Source organism: Bactrocera dorsalis, chromosome 6 (assembly GCF_023373825.1).
Source record: "Bactrocera dorsalis isolate Fly_Bdor chromosome 6, ASM2337382v1, whole genome shotgun sequence".
NCBI classification, from domain to species: domain Eukaryota; kingdom Metazoa; phylum Arthropoda; class Insecta; order Diptera; family Tephritidae; genus Bactrocera; species Bactrocera dorsalis.
Genome location: NC_064308.1, coordinates 2,899,929 through 2,914,621, shown reverse-complemented (window position 1 = coordinate 2,914,621; position 14,693 = coordinate 2,899,929). Strand labels below are relative to the sequence as shown.

The 14,693-nt window shown below is 34.9% G+C and overlaps 1 protein-coding gene across 15 annotated transcripts in view; it reads right to left on the bottom strand.

The window, feature by feature from the left end:
* The window catches only part of LOC125779099 (glutamate receptor ionotropic, kainate 2), a 2,985,835-nt gene that overhangs the window by 1,517,784 nt on the left and 1,453,358 nt on the right, over window positions 1–14,693 (bottom strand). For all 15 annotated transcript variants that reach the window (XM_049459577.1, XM_049459571.1, XM_049459583.1 and 12 more), the window contains 2 exons: window positions 9,791–9,943; window positions 9,334–9,741 (listed from right to left, as the gene is read on the bottom strand). In XM_049459577.1, the coding sequence (XP_049315534.1) occupies window positions 9,334–9,741; window positions 9,791–9,943 (561 nt within the window). The remainder of the gene's footprint in view (window positions 1–9,333; window positions 9,742–9,790; window positions 9,944–14,693) is intronic.

Below are 14,693 nucleotides of genomic sequence, written 5' to 3'. Positions count from 1 at the left end.
CAAAAATATTCCAAACGAAAATTTGTTTGACACTACTTTCCTTATATTCGAAAAGAAAAGTACAACAAACCCCGAGGCATCCAATGGAATGCGATATCGGACCAGTTCTCATACACGACTTAGTCCATATCCGCATTATCAGCCATAAGAAAAAGACCCCGCAGGATGGCTTCCGCCAATTATGAACCAAGCAAAAATCTTAATTCAAGAATTATGGCTAGATGGTACCGACTGGGACGAACAAGTGAAACCTCTTCGCGTGGAAATATGGTCTCAGTTCGCAAACAATCTGAATGATATTTCTCAGATACAAATTCCGCGATAGGTGAACCACTCCCCCAATCACAAAGTCGAATTACATGGCTTCTGTGACGCCTCTGAAAAGGCATACTGCGCTACTATCTATGTGCGCACGCAAAGTGACACCACGAACACAAGCCACTTATTTGTAGCAAAAGCAAGGGGTGGCACCTTTAAAAACTATAAGTCTCCCATGACTTGAGTTATGTGTTATGTGGCGCACCACTATTTTCCAAATTAGTAGCGATGGTGCAAATGCATTAAATGCATTTAAACATAACAAAGTGCAAACTATATATATGGTCCGATTCCGAGATTGTACTAGCCTTGTTGGAAAAACCACCACATGCTTGGAAGACGTATATTTCTAATTGAATGTCTGAAATACTTGACCTAGTAGGATCAGCCACTTGGCGTCATGTAACTAGTGCTGACAACCCTGCCGATCTAGGTACAAGAGGGTGCAAGCCACTGCACGTTACCGCCACCACCCTCTGGTGGAATGGCCCCCGATGGTTGATAGAAACTCCTGATTCTGGGCCACAATACCCCATGCGCAACATTATCGCCCCAGACGGTCGCAAAATCGCCACCTTTCACACATTAATGGATGATGCCGACATCCTTGAACGATTTTCATCGTTTTCAAGAACTCTCAGAGTGGTTGCTTATACATATGTTCAATTTTATCGAGCAACTCAAAAGCAAAGTCAAAGGATCACATAATTTCCCATGCTACACAGTGACGCACCTAGAGTTACAAAAGGCAAAGGTCGCACTAATCGCATATACACAAGAGCGCTACTTCAGCCGCGATATATCACTACTAAGGGAATCGAAGCCCATTGATAAAAAAACAAGCTCACTCTTAGTTCTAAACCCATTTTTGGACACGAAAGGTTTGCTTCGTGCTAATGGTCGGCTTGCTCATTCAAGTCTAACATACAATGAACGCCACCCCATAATCATTCCAAAAAGGTCAACATTTGCCACATTACATCCCTCAAGGTACCAATTGCCAATTTATACCCCCAGGCGCTCCTCATATGGGCGGTTTATGGGAATCAGCTGTAAAAAGCTCCAAATCCCATTTCAAACGGGTAGCTGGAAATTTTAAATTCAATTATGCAAAGTTCACGACATTATTAAATCGAATTGAAGCTGTTCTCAATTCACGGCCCCTCACAGTACTCTCGCAAGATCCCTCAGATTTCACCGCCTTAACTCCAGGGCATTTTCTAAAAGGAGCACCCATACTAGCCAAACCTAAGCCAAGCGTGGAGTCACTATCCCTTTAAATCGATGGAAAAGAATGTAAAATTCTCCATCATGACTTCACCCGCCGATGGAAGAACTAGTATATAAAGGATTTCCACAAAAGATACCGTTGGAAGACTCCTGAACAAGCGCCTAAACTTGGAGACTGTGGCGGCTTGGCCGCAAAGAAAAGCTACATTATGGCTCCGACGGTAACATACGAGTCGTGGATCGCCGTACGAAAAACGGAACACTAACCAGACCGCTCGTGAAGCTGCGGTTTTTACCAACCACTGACGACCGCGAATCCGAAAACCGAAAAAACCAAACCGATAATATCGTGATATAATAAAATCACTAAATTTAACACTAAAAGGAGAAATACGTTCATAACAACCGTTCAAATTAACACGCCGCACAGTGGTGCCGCTTCATACAAATTTTCTACAGTGTAATATTTTGTAAATGTAAGCTTGTCCAGAAAAAATAAAGCAAATCCGCCCACAATTACGCCCACCTCCCATATAACATAAGCAATAAATATTCAAAAATGATCATATATTATTAATTATTTATTCAACAAGTAATTTTTTAACATCATCGTCCAATTCTAAAGTTTTATTTTTGGGATTTGTTCTGAAACCATTAATAAAAGGATCCGATGAAGCTTAAAGCAAGTGCATTACATATTGATTTGTAGAAATTCTGTCGCATTTTCTAGAATGATTAAGCCTATATTTCTTGTAATCTTTATTGCGAGCTTCTTGAGCCTCCTCTGATAGTATGCCCAATGGTAAAAAAGAGGATGAAACAATTTTACTTCCATGCATTAAAACTTTATGTACCGTCATTGGGATATAGTAAAATTCATAAAGGCTGACATATAACCTCGCAGTTTTCATGCAATAAATTTCAAATTTTTGAGGATCTATTGCTGCTTGACTATTGATTGTATTTGATATTATTTTAAATTTCTGCAATATCACAATATTTTATTTCTTTTGCCATTTCAAAATTTCGAGTTTTGTTAATTTTTTTTTCACCCGTTTGCACTTCTCTCGGTATCACATACGAACGCCAAACCCTTTGAGGGTTTTACTATACTGACCTAGTAGCATCACCCTGACTTGGAATTTCTTACCCCCCAGATTAGCTGTTGTACTGTGTAATTAGTTCAAATAATATAAGGCATTTAAACTAGTATTTTGTTGTTGTTGTATAACGAGAGATAGCTCCAAAAAATAACAACAAAGCAACAAACCGAACAATCAAAAAAACAAACAAAACAACGAAAAAAAATGAAAATGCAACAGACAAGGTTATAGCCTTCTTTGATCCTTATCCGCACGTATCCGCAGTTCATTTTTTCGTTATCAAATCCCCTAAAGTATACATAAAATATTAGGACTAACTAGACTATGTAGGTACATGTAGCTAATAGTCAAAACTATAATTTTTATGTAAAAGTGTTTAAAAATGGTTTTATTTTAAAACTTTGTCAAAATTGACATAAATTAGGCCTATGAAATGAAAATAATTATTTTATAATATAATATATTAAAATATATATTAGGATAGACTTTAAAGTCACTTCTTATTGCTTCAAACGTCAAAACCCCATACGTCTGTTCTCATATTTTTCTCAATATTTTTCACAATTTTCAATAGTTCTATTTTTATTTGACTTTGAAAATACGTTGTTGTCAGTGAAATGTCAATTCGCAAATACATGATAAATTAAACCGTATTCATTGTCTAGAAACACCACTGGAATGAAATTTTGTTAAAATTAGATAGTTAAAAATTACATATTTTTTCCGCCTTTTACCCACTGTGCGCCGTATCAAATAACAAAGAACATTAACAAAAAATTGTCGATCAATACGACGATGCGTTCATGCCACATATCGAGGCACGATCACCATCTCTGCTTATCTGATAGAAATTTTTAATCAACAATCTTCTCTATACAGATTACCATGGATGTAGATACGCCGGTCGCTTCAACGCCAACCGCTCGGACGGCTACCAATGCGGCACGCAACGGGCCTACACCAGCGCCCCGAACTGTGGTTGCAACAACGCCAGCACCTGTACCGGCACCCGCGCCTGCAGCGGTACTTGCACCCGCACCTCGTGGTGGCACCCGACCACCACCGGGATATGGTTATTCACCTAAACGTGGGTGTTGTGCCATGTTCATCGTTCATTTTGTCACCGGTTTCTACTATATATAGCAGTCTTATATCACGTCGAGTGTAAAATATCATATCTCTGCCGTATTTAGTTATTGGTTTAAAGTACTTTTAGTAGTATTTAAGAAATCCGTTATTTGGGAAGTGGGTAGGGCTATAATCCGATTTCGCCTCTTTCTTCACTATCGTAAGAATGGTTCAACAGAATTGTTTGTACGAATTTGAGTAATTTGTAAAATATGTGTTTAGGTGATACAAACAACCGTTTACGGTTGGTATCCAGCTCTCAAGGAATTGCTCAAGAAAAAAAAATACATTATTTCTGAAAGTAGTTTTGACAGCTGGTTACGCATTGTGAATGATCCACATTAGAAGAGCAAGAGAGAATAAACAAAGAAAATAAACTTTATGCGTAATATGTATGTGTGTAGTAACATAATTATTTTCCTTGCGATTTAAGGGCTGTTGTTGATGATTCGTAAGTTTTTTACAACATTTCCAAATGAAATATACTTCATAACAATGTTTTTAACTAATTTAAGACGATTTTAACGATTACTTTGAATTTCTTTCAAGAAACAATTGTTGATTTGATGTTTCTTCGCAAAACCAGGATTGCCATATTCGCATTTTTTTGAAAAAAAGTATTAAAAATTAGTACTAGATTTCTTGAGAGCTGCATACTAGCACAAGTAAATTTATCGTACGAAATTTTTTTACCGTTTCTTAAGCGTTTTTCTATATGTTTTTACATTACTTGAGAGCTGGATACCAAGCTTTAGTGAATAGAACTATTATACTCAGTAGTAAATTTGAGTATAAAAATTATAAAGCGCATGCGTCTTCTGGTCTCATATGGCTGCCCATTCGGGTCCACGTTTTTGTGATGTGTACCCCCTTCGACACTCCACGAGGCCCCGATTTCATGACAGCCGACAGGGGCGTAGGTTTATGTTGAAATCCAAGCATGTTTAATATACTTAAATATTGGGCGTCATTTAAAGTATCGTGTTTTAATTGAAAAACATAAGTACGATATCTGCGAATTCATTTTCATCAATTTACCCATGGGAATAAGAGAGTTTCTCGTAAAACGTAGCCTATGTGTTAATCCGGTGTCAGCTAACTCCATACCAAATTTTATCAAAATCGCTTGAACCGTTTAGTTGTAAAGAAAGTGGACTACTGCGACTTTTATCGCAGCATTTGCTTTGTCAGACGACGCGTGTTTCTTTAAAATATTATGAGCGATAATGGAAAATACTTTGTCGGAGCTCAAAGAGTCAGGGAGAAAAAAGTTTCTAAAATTCATGAAATGACTCCCCAGAAATTGTAAAAAAGATCCACTCATAAATTCAATTATTAGGAGTTTATGACATTGCTCACGCATATGGAACTCGTATCAAATATACGACCTATCGCACCATTCTGGCAATAAACCTCAGATATCACAGTTACTACACCTGAAAATTTATTCATATCTCAAATCTCGTTATACCCGAGGCAGAAAAAGACTCACTCACTTTAGTAAACCGATGAGAAAAAAATCAAGATTCTTCATCAAGAATTCTGCCATAAATAGAAAACTTTTTTTTTATACAAGTAAACATTTGATTTTACCTATACTTAGCCCTTCATACCGGCTTATAATTTTTGCTGAGAACAGCGGTCGTAGGAGGTATTGTTCCCAATCTTTAAGAAACATTTTGGGAGGTTCATACAAAAACTATTAAACCTGTAAGATATTGAGTTAAATCTTATTTTAAGGTTCGTATCCAGCTCTCAAGTAATTGCTCAAGAAAAAAAAATACGTTATATTACGTTACGTTATATACGCATTGTGAATGATCCACATTAGAAGAGCAAGAGAGAATAAACAAAAAAAAAACTTTGTGCGTAATATGTGTATGGTGACATAAATATTTTCATTGCAATTTAAGGAATGTTGTTGATGATTGTTAAGTTTTATACAACATTTCCAAATGAAATATACTTCATAATAATGTTTTTAACTAATTTAGGATGAATTTGACGATTACTTTGAATATCCTTCAAGAAACAATTGTTAATTTTATGTTTCTTCGCAAAACCCGGTTTGCTATAATCGCATTTTATTGAAAAAAGTATTAAAAATTAGTACTAGATTACTTTAGAGCTGCGTACTAACACAAGTAAATTTATCGCAGGAAAGATTATTTACTGTTTCTTAAGCGTTTTTTATATGAAGTTTTTACATTTCTTTAGAGCTGGATACTAAGTTTAAAAACGAAATGTTTTTCGCTATGTACCCGTACAACGTCCGAATCACAGGACGGAATATCATGAGATTTCGCACATCTCTTCATTTATCCCGCAGAAGGTCCTCATGGAGGCCTTTTTTTTTGCGAAATTACCGCCGATTTTGCATTCTATATAAACATTTATTGTATCGTATATATAAAAGAAAATCGTGTTAGTGAAACAATTTATAACTCAATAACGACTGGAAATTGGTGGGGTGGTGGCTTAGAACCAAGGGACGCACATGGGCTTACTTTAATATTTTTATTTTAAAACTGACAACCATAAATTTATAAGAGCATTTGATCAATACTCATGTAAGAATCATTTGAATATTTTTTTTACTTAAAAAAAAAAACAAATAAAATTGCGCAGCTTTTGCGAGGTTAAAGTCATTTTTCTTTCCATATTTAGGGGCCATCCATAACTTACGTCACACGAATTTAAGGACTTTTTAGCCCCTCCCAACGTCCTTGTCACAAGTTGTCACAGTTTGAACTCCCCCTCCCCCTGTCGTGACGTCACACATTTTCCAATTTTATGGATTTATCGAAAAATAAAAAAACAGGTTATTCTATTTATTCTTATATTTATTGAATAATCTTTAATAAAATCAATATTTAGTTAAATGTTAAAGTACAGACACAACCAATGGCTAGTCAAGAAATAACAGATACTTAATTATGCTAATTAAAAATACAAAACTTAATCATCTTGTGTCCATGGACTTTTGATCCATTCCTTTATGTCATTTATTACTGGTAGATCAGGCACTTCATTTTCGTTCTGAATTCGGATGTCAGGAACATCTTTCGTATCAACATCGTCTTCTTCCATCCATGAAGCATCGTCATCATTCATTAACACGTTGGCTGCCACGTCGCACGTTTTCATGCGACACCTAAATGTTACACTGAGGCCTCGTCGCACAATTTCGTGCGACGCTTAAATATTACCCTGAGGCCACGTCGCACATTTCGTGCGACACTTAAATGTTAGACCACGTCACACATTTTCGTACATTTTAATATGGAATTTTACATGGAATTTGGATTCTCTGGTCTGCGGTGAACATTTTGGTGTATTTCCCATGGCCGCTGTGTATTTTTAACAAGAAATAATAATAAGAAACAAAAAAGAACAAAAATAAGTTGTTGGCCTCAGGTGAACAAAATTGTTAAATCACATTGCTACTGAACGATCAAAATTCTAAAAAGGCTTTGGCAGCGAACGTGTTAAACAGAGAATCTCTCGGGCACGTCTAGCTGCAATTCTTTGAGGACGAATTTTCGTGATTGGTAATAGCTCTTGTTTTTTATGTGATTGTTTGTGTTGATTGGTAGCTTTATATGAAGAACATGTAAGGAAGGGCTAAGTTCGGGTGTCACCGAACATTTTATACTCTCGCATGATAAGGTGATAATCGAGATTTCATTATCCGTCATTTACATATTTTTTTATTTTGGTTCCTAATGTATATACATACTCGTATTATACAGAGAAGGCATCAGATAGATTTCAAAATAGCGTTATATTGGAAGAAGGCGTGGTTGTGAACCGATTTCGCCCATATTTCGTACATGTTATCAGGGTGTTAAAAAAATATTATAAACCGAATTTCACTGAAATCGGTTTAGTAGTTCCTGAGATATGGTTTTTGGTCCATAAGTGGGCGACGCCACGCCCATTTTCAATTTTTAAAAAAAGCCTGGGTACAGCTTCCTTCTGCCATTCCTTCCGTAAAATTTGGTGTTTCTGACGTTTTTTGTTAGTCGGTTAACGCACTTTTAGTGATTTTCAACATAACCTTTGTATGGGAGGTGGGCGTGGTTATTATCCGATTTCTTCCATTTTTGAACTGTATATGGAAATGCCGGAAGGAAACTTCTTTATAGAGTTTGGTTGACATAGCTATAGTAGTTTCCGAGATATGTACAAAAAACTTAATGGGGGGCGGGGCCACGCCCACTTTTCCAAAAAAATTACTTCCAAATATGCTCCTCCCTAATGTGATCCTTTGTGCCAAATTTCACTTTAATATCTTTATTTATGGCTTAGTTATGACACTTTATAGGTTTTCGGTTTCCGCCATTTTGTGGGCGTGGCAGTGGGCCGATTTTGCCCATCTTCGAACTTAACCTTCTTATAGAGCCAAGAAATACGTGTACCAAGTTTCATCATGATATCTCAATTTTTACTCAAGTTACAGCTTGCACGGACGGACAGACGGACGGACGGACGGACAGACAGACATCCGGATTTCAACTCTACTCGTCACCCTGATCACTTTGGTATATGTAACCCTATATCTGACTCTTTTAGTTTTAGGACTTACAAACAACCGTTATGTGAACAAAACTATAATACTCTCCTTAGCAACTTTGTTGCGAGAGTATAAAAATATAGGTCACATATGCTACACGATCTTTTAAATAAGTATGACGCGACACTACGGCAATAACTATTATATGGAACTTGTTTCAGATGGGATGATGCTTAGAGATTTAATAATATCTATAGGAATAAGGGAGCAAACTTAGCGTCATTGTCTTTCGAAATGTGATGTCACAAAGCTTTTGACGAACCCCCCCTTGTCACATAATGTCACTTCCGAATGATACCCTCCCCCCCCTTCAAGGTGTGACGTAATTTATGGATGGCCCCTTACATATATGGATTATACTGATTGTTGTTAATGAAGAAGGCGGTGTTTTTTTTTACACACCATGTGGAACCGTCAAGGCATTTATAATATCACAGCAGAATTTCGCTTTGGCAGATGCATCGCTAGGTATGGCAGCTACTTTGTTCGATGATGAGCGACACACATACATTCATTACAAACCAAATAGAACACGTAGCATTAAAAAATTTAGTGGATTAGCTATTAGTTTGAAAAGCCAACTTTATGAATATGTGATGGTTATTTCGGAGAAACGAAAATTGGTTGGTGAAATTTTAGTTTGAATGAAAAAACGAAAATTGGTTGGTGAAATTTTAGTTTGAATGAAAAAACAAAAATTCCTATGTAAAATGTATGGGAACCTAAAAAAAATAGCGACTCCTTAGAGTTAAGCGCCTGGCTTGAGGGGGATTTTTTGTTTGTCAATCACTAACATTTGAGGGGGTAAGAGTTGAAAAAAAAATTCCAAAATTTTTTTTTGATGCACCCTAATAAATACATATCTCCCTAGTTTTGTTTATTCAGCGTTGTTTATTCAAAACGCCTGTGAACGTCAGTATGCATGATAAAAAACCAGCATCCATTGCCATAATGCATTTTTGGGGTTCGTATGTTTACCTTTTCCATTAACTCGCGTACTATTCCGTTCCAAACTTTTGTGTCAGGGTTGAATACTCCATACATATTATCAGGTACTAATTCAATCTTATATTGAAATCCCACTTGAGTGGCAATGGCTTTTAGTAGATCAATACAAAACCCTTCAAAGCGATCATTTCCTGTTTGACTTATGCCACTTTTCACCATAACGTAAGGTTTTTCTTCGCGTGTCATAACAATTAACGTTGTATTACTTGAATAAGTATCATAGAAAGCGGTCGAATCGGTAATGTTAACACCGACTTCAGGTTTCCAAAAACCTACTTTTTGAATTTTCTCTCGCTTTAGTTTAAGCAAATCGATTTGAAATAAATTTCGACGTCCCTCAGTGAAGTGTACACGGCCTGTCAATCCATTCATAGAAGCCTGCAATATAATGTTATATAACAGCTTATGAAACTTTAAAGTGATTTACCGAATTAATATAACTATATAGCGACATTCCATCCCTCCATGGCAATTCGTTTTTACAGGAAATATTATGCCAACTCAATAAATCCTTCTTATCTAGCTCCATAAGACCAGCTGCGACGGAGTACACCGAATCGAACATTAAAGCTGATTGAGCCTTTAGCAAATCATATAAATAGAGAAAAACATATTTCAAAATATATGTGTGTTAAATGCTTAAGCAAAGAGATGAATTAAAGAATTTGACAAATTATGTATCCAGTATCTGAGTTATACTATAATCATCATAATGTAAATATATCTCATAATACCATATGTTGGAAAAAAAACTTTATAATCCACTATTGAACAAAATATATCAATGAATAAAAAAGAGGTTATAGAAAAAATATGCAAAATTCACTTAGCTCTTATTACAATAATTAGTGCCCAAAACTAGACACTTAAGATTTAGTTTATTCAACATATCGCAAATTTATTTTACCGTTTGTATTTGCCAGGACCGTTCTTTAGAATCAAATAAAACCTCGCAAGTGTAACGTCCTTATTTTAATTAAGGGGCGGGCGGGGTGTCGACGAAGGGGGCCGTCGCCCCGGGCGCAACGTCTTGGGGCGGCAAAACGATCTTCGCTGTTTTTTAATATTCAGAAAAATACTTCAACAAATTGTGTGTACAGACAAAAAATTCCATGGTTTCTTTAACCGAACATATTTTGAGAAACCAACGGATATGTCACAGTTGAAGCATAGGGCAAACTGTGAGAGCGACACATTGCGACGTAGGAGTGACAAAAAAAAAACAGTATCTTTATTTTTACTCTGTCGTCGCGACGTGTCACTCTCACAGTTACCCTATGCTTTGAATGTTATTTCTCCAAATTTTCAAAAATGGTATTTAAAAACTCCAATTCGGGCAAAAAATCCTGCAAATTGTGTCAAAAGTGTACAAGATATAGGGTGAAAATGGGGTTTTTCTATGGCTTTTAATAAGATGTCTTTTAAATTTACTATCAGTTTCCTCAAAAACCGTATTGTGAGAATTTTGGAACTTCAGAATTTCCGTGGCTTTTAGTTCCTAAATTTTATATACTTAATATCGAAGATATTTTGTAAAAATTCACTTTTATTCGAACCACCTCATGAAACTTGTAAGTAGGTTGATAAAGGGGGTGGCAGAACATCCTGGGCCCCGGGCGCCCGAAGGTCAGTTATACCTTCACTCAATATTATTTAAATAATAACTTAATTTTAATGAATTTGGAAACACTATCTCTTAATACATATCATCTTATCTCATTCATATCTGATTTTCAGTTCTGTCGTATTTGTTTTATTAGTAACTACAATATTATACGTTGAAAGTAATTTAAGCGGGGAGCCTGCTTTAAAAGCTACAAAATATCGAATTTGTTTTGCTTAAATCTCTTTAAAAACTATCTAAGAATATCTCCCCAAAGTTATAGATGGGAATTCGAAATATTGTCGAAGCTAGAAGGGAAATAGTGACCGAGCATCAAGTGGATACATACATACATGAGCGCTTCGACAAAAAGCGAAAACTTTGAAGCGCGATTTCTAGGTTTTTTATTGTTACGAATTTTCTTAACTGGCGAGTAGGATAGAAAAAAAACTAAACGTCGTATGGAATTGTGATAAAGTTCATTATCTTTGGCAGTAAATTATTAAAAGTTTTTGACCTAAAAATTTTTACTTTATGTTGTTTAAAAATATATAATATTCAAACTTGACTTTTCTTAGTTTAAATAAAAGACAATTTAATGCCAAATGTAATAAACTTTGCCCCAATTCCATACGACGTTTAGTTTTTTTCTATCCTGCCCACAAATTAAGAAAAATCGTAGAAATGAAAAACTGAAAAATCGTGCGAATTAAGAATAATCTTTGGTTATTCTATAGAAATATATTTCCCTTGGATTCCTGCAAGGTTTCTTTATTTAAATATATACTACATTGTATTGTTAATGTCATGCTTGTTGCTGTTGGTCACTTGGTGGCTGTACATTCTTGTACGATGATGCCCCTCCATGTGTCTGTGTGTTGATCACATTGCACATGCGTGTGGTATTGGCTTGTTGTTGTTGGTCACGTGGTGGCTGTACATTCTTGTATAATGATGCCCCTCCATGTGTTTGTGTGCTTTGTTCACGTGGTCTACTGTTGCTATGTTGTATATATGTATAGTGGTAGGTAATATGAGTCATACGTGTATGGCTGGGTGTTAACTAACCCCTCCTCCGGTGAAAAGATCTCCTGATTTTTTTATACGCTAGTTGTGGCGTCCTTTTTGATGAGATGTTCCATACCTTGTTGTTTTAATATTTCTTCGTATTGTTTCTGCTGTCTTTCTTGTAGTTTGAGTGTTTTACATTTCATAATTGCATAATATAATTTAAATCTAACATATAATAGAATACATAGTGTGATTATTACAATAATAGTTATACAAATATTTCGTATGGAATGCTCTTCGTACGGGATTAAAAATTTGTGTAATTTTTGTATATTACTGAATTGATATTTCGCATTTGTGAACATAAAATCTCTAATATTTTTATATCTTCTTGTCCGTGCGCTAAAATATACTTTTTTATTTCTTCATCTAGATTATGGTATTCATTATTATTAATTTAAATTGTTTTATCAAATTGAACTAAATATGTTCCTTCATATGTTTTGTTGTTAACATTATTTTTTCCATTTATTAATAAATTTCCCTCGCTAATTTCTTTTATTTCCTCATTATTTTCTTCTATAACATTACATTGTGATTGCAAATTTAGTAATATGGGTATTGTACAATTATTTGGTTTTTCTTCTTTGCATATGTATTTCGACAAAATATTTTTACATTTATTAATTCGTTTCATTCCATTAGCACATTTGGAAATTTTAGAGTCTAATTCTATCTTTCCGTGTTCATATGATATTGGGGTAATTTCGTAAGTTTCACATTTTTCTTTGATTATTGGATATTTATGTACAACAATAAAGGTATCTCCTATTCTAAATACATGAATATCTGAGTATTTCATTAAATTTATTACGGGTATATCTGATCCTTCGGTTTTAATTATTTTTTCGATATCCTTTAAATTTATTGATGCAGAGTAGAAATTTTTATTCTTTGCAAAGTTTATAGTTAACGTTAAATCTCCTAATTTTTTATGCATTTCTTCTAATATTGTATATTGATTCATAGTTTTGTAATCGAAGGCTTCCAACAGTTTCTCAAAGTGAGTATTAATCAATCTTTGTTTATCATTGTTTTCTATTATGTCATTTATTTTTTCTTTAATTTCAATAACATCATAATGGTCTGGTACTCCGGTAACAAAGCTAAGTATTGCGCCTAAAAAATTTATACTGCTAGGTTTCCTTCTGATTAACAACTGAAACCTTTGTTTCCTTGAACCGAATCGCATAATGCATCGTATGTTTTAATATTTCTGTTAAATTTACCATAATAAATAGTCTGATTTGTCGTAAGTGTACGTAGGATATGTTTCTGTTAATAAATATTTGTTTTCCTTTACGTTAGTTATTTGTATCGCGAGTGCTTCCTTTAACAGGAGCGTCATTATGATTATTCGGTACATTTCTAATATTATCTTTATGTATGACTTTATTTTTTGTTGTGATCACTGTATTTTCTTTCAAAATACATTTTATATACCTTTTGTTATATTTTTCGCGTCGACTTGTTTTTTCGTAAATTGTTTGTCCTGGTGTATATTCCTTTAAGATCATTTTCCTGTTGTAATATTCTAGCATTCGCTGTTGACTGTCTTCGATGTTTTCCCTCACAGTTTCATCTGTATTCTTGTTAAACAATAAATCTATTGGTTTCCTTTTGGTCACTGAATGTATTGTTTCATTATATTCTTTTATTGCAGGAAATATTTGTTCCTCTGTTGTTGTTTTTTTATCTTCAGCTAAAGTTCACGCAATTTCTAGAATTGTGGAGTGCAAACGTCCAACTTGTGCGTTCGATGTCGAATGATTGTTCGCGGTCTTTGTATGCTTAATATGTAGTTCGTTAAGCATCGCTGTTGTGCCTATACCTACGAATATACTTTCGTTATCTGTCATTACTTCCGTGCAGTTCGGGAATACTTGGCATAGTACCTCTTCAAATATTTCGTGGAAATGCCGTTTACTGTCGAGCTTGCGAAATTTCGTATGTCTGTCTATGCATGATAGGAAGTTGCTGCTGTTAATATAAAATATGTCTGCTTGTATAGATGTTCCGGGTGTATTTGGTGTTGGTGTTTTGCCTAATAGTTGCTTGACTGGATTTCTCTCGTATTTATTTTCAGTACAGTTGGTGCAATTTCTTGCTACTTTCTCCGTATCTTTTTTTAGTGTTGGCCAATAACATGATTCTAGTATTTCTTTGTAGTTGTTTAATGCGTTTCTATGCGCTCTTTTATGTGTGAATTCTAGTATATTCTCTCTGTCGATTATTTCGGTTATGTCTTTTAGCTTAATTTGCGTGAATACTTTGAAATATGTAGAAAATATATTTGTTATCTTCTCTTTCAACTTATGCCCTGTTTCTAAGTCTGTGTGAAAGGCTGTTACAATTTTTGGTTTCATTACTTGCTTCAGCGTTTTTATTAAGTATTCCTCGGTATTAAATTTTATTTTAAACCGTTCGTATCGTGGGAATATAGTTGATGCAGTTTTCTCATTCGTTTCTGACGGTATTAATTCAACTTGTGTACAGAAAAAATTTAAGGGTTTTGCAATCATTTTAATGCATCTGAGTGCTGAAGACTCTGCGGAGTTGATTGATGTGTCTGACATCGTATTTACTTGTCTAGATAGTGCGTCTGCGACCACGTTCTCGTGTCCAGGTTTGTATTTTAATTTAGCACCATATTCCT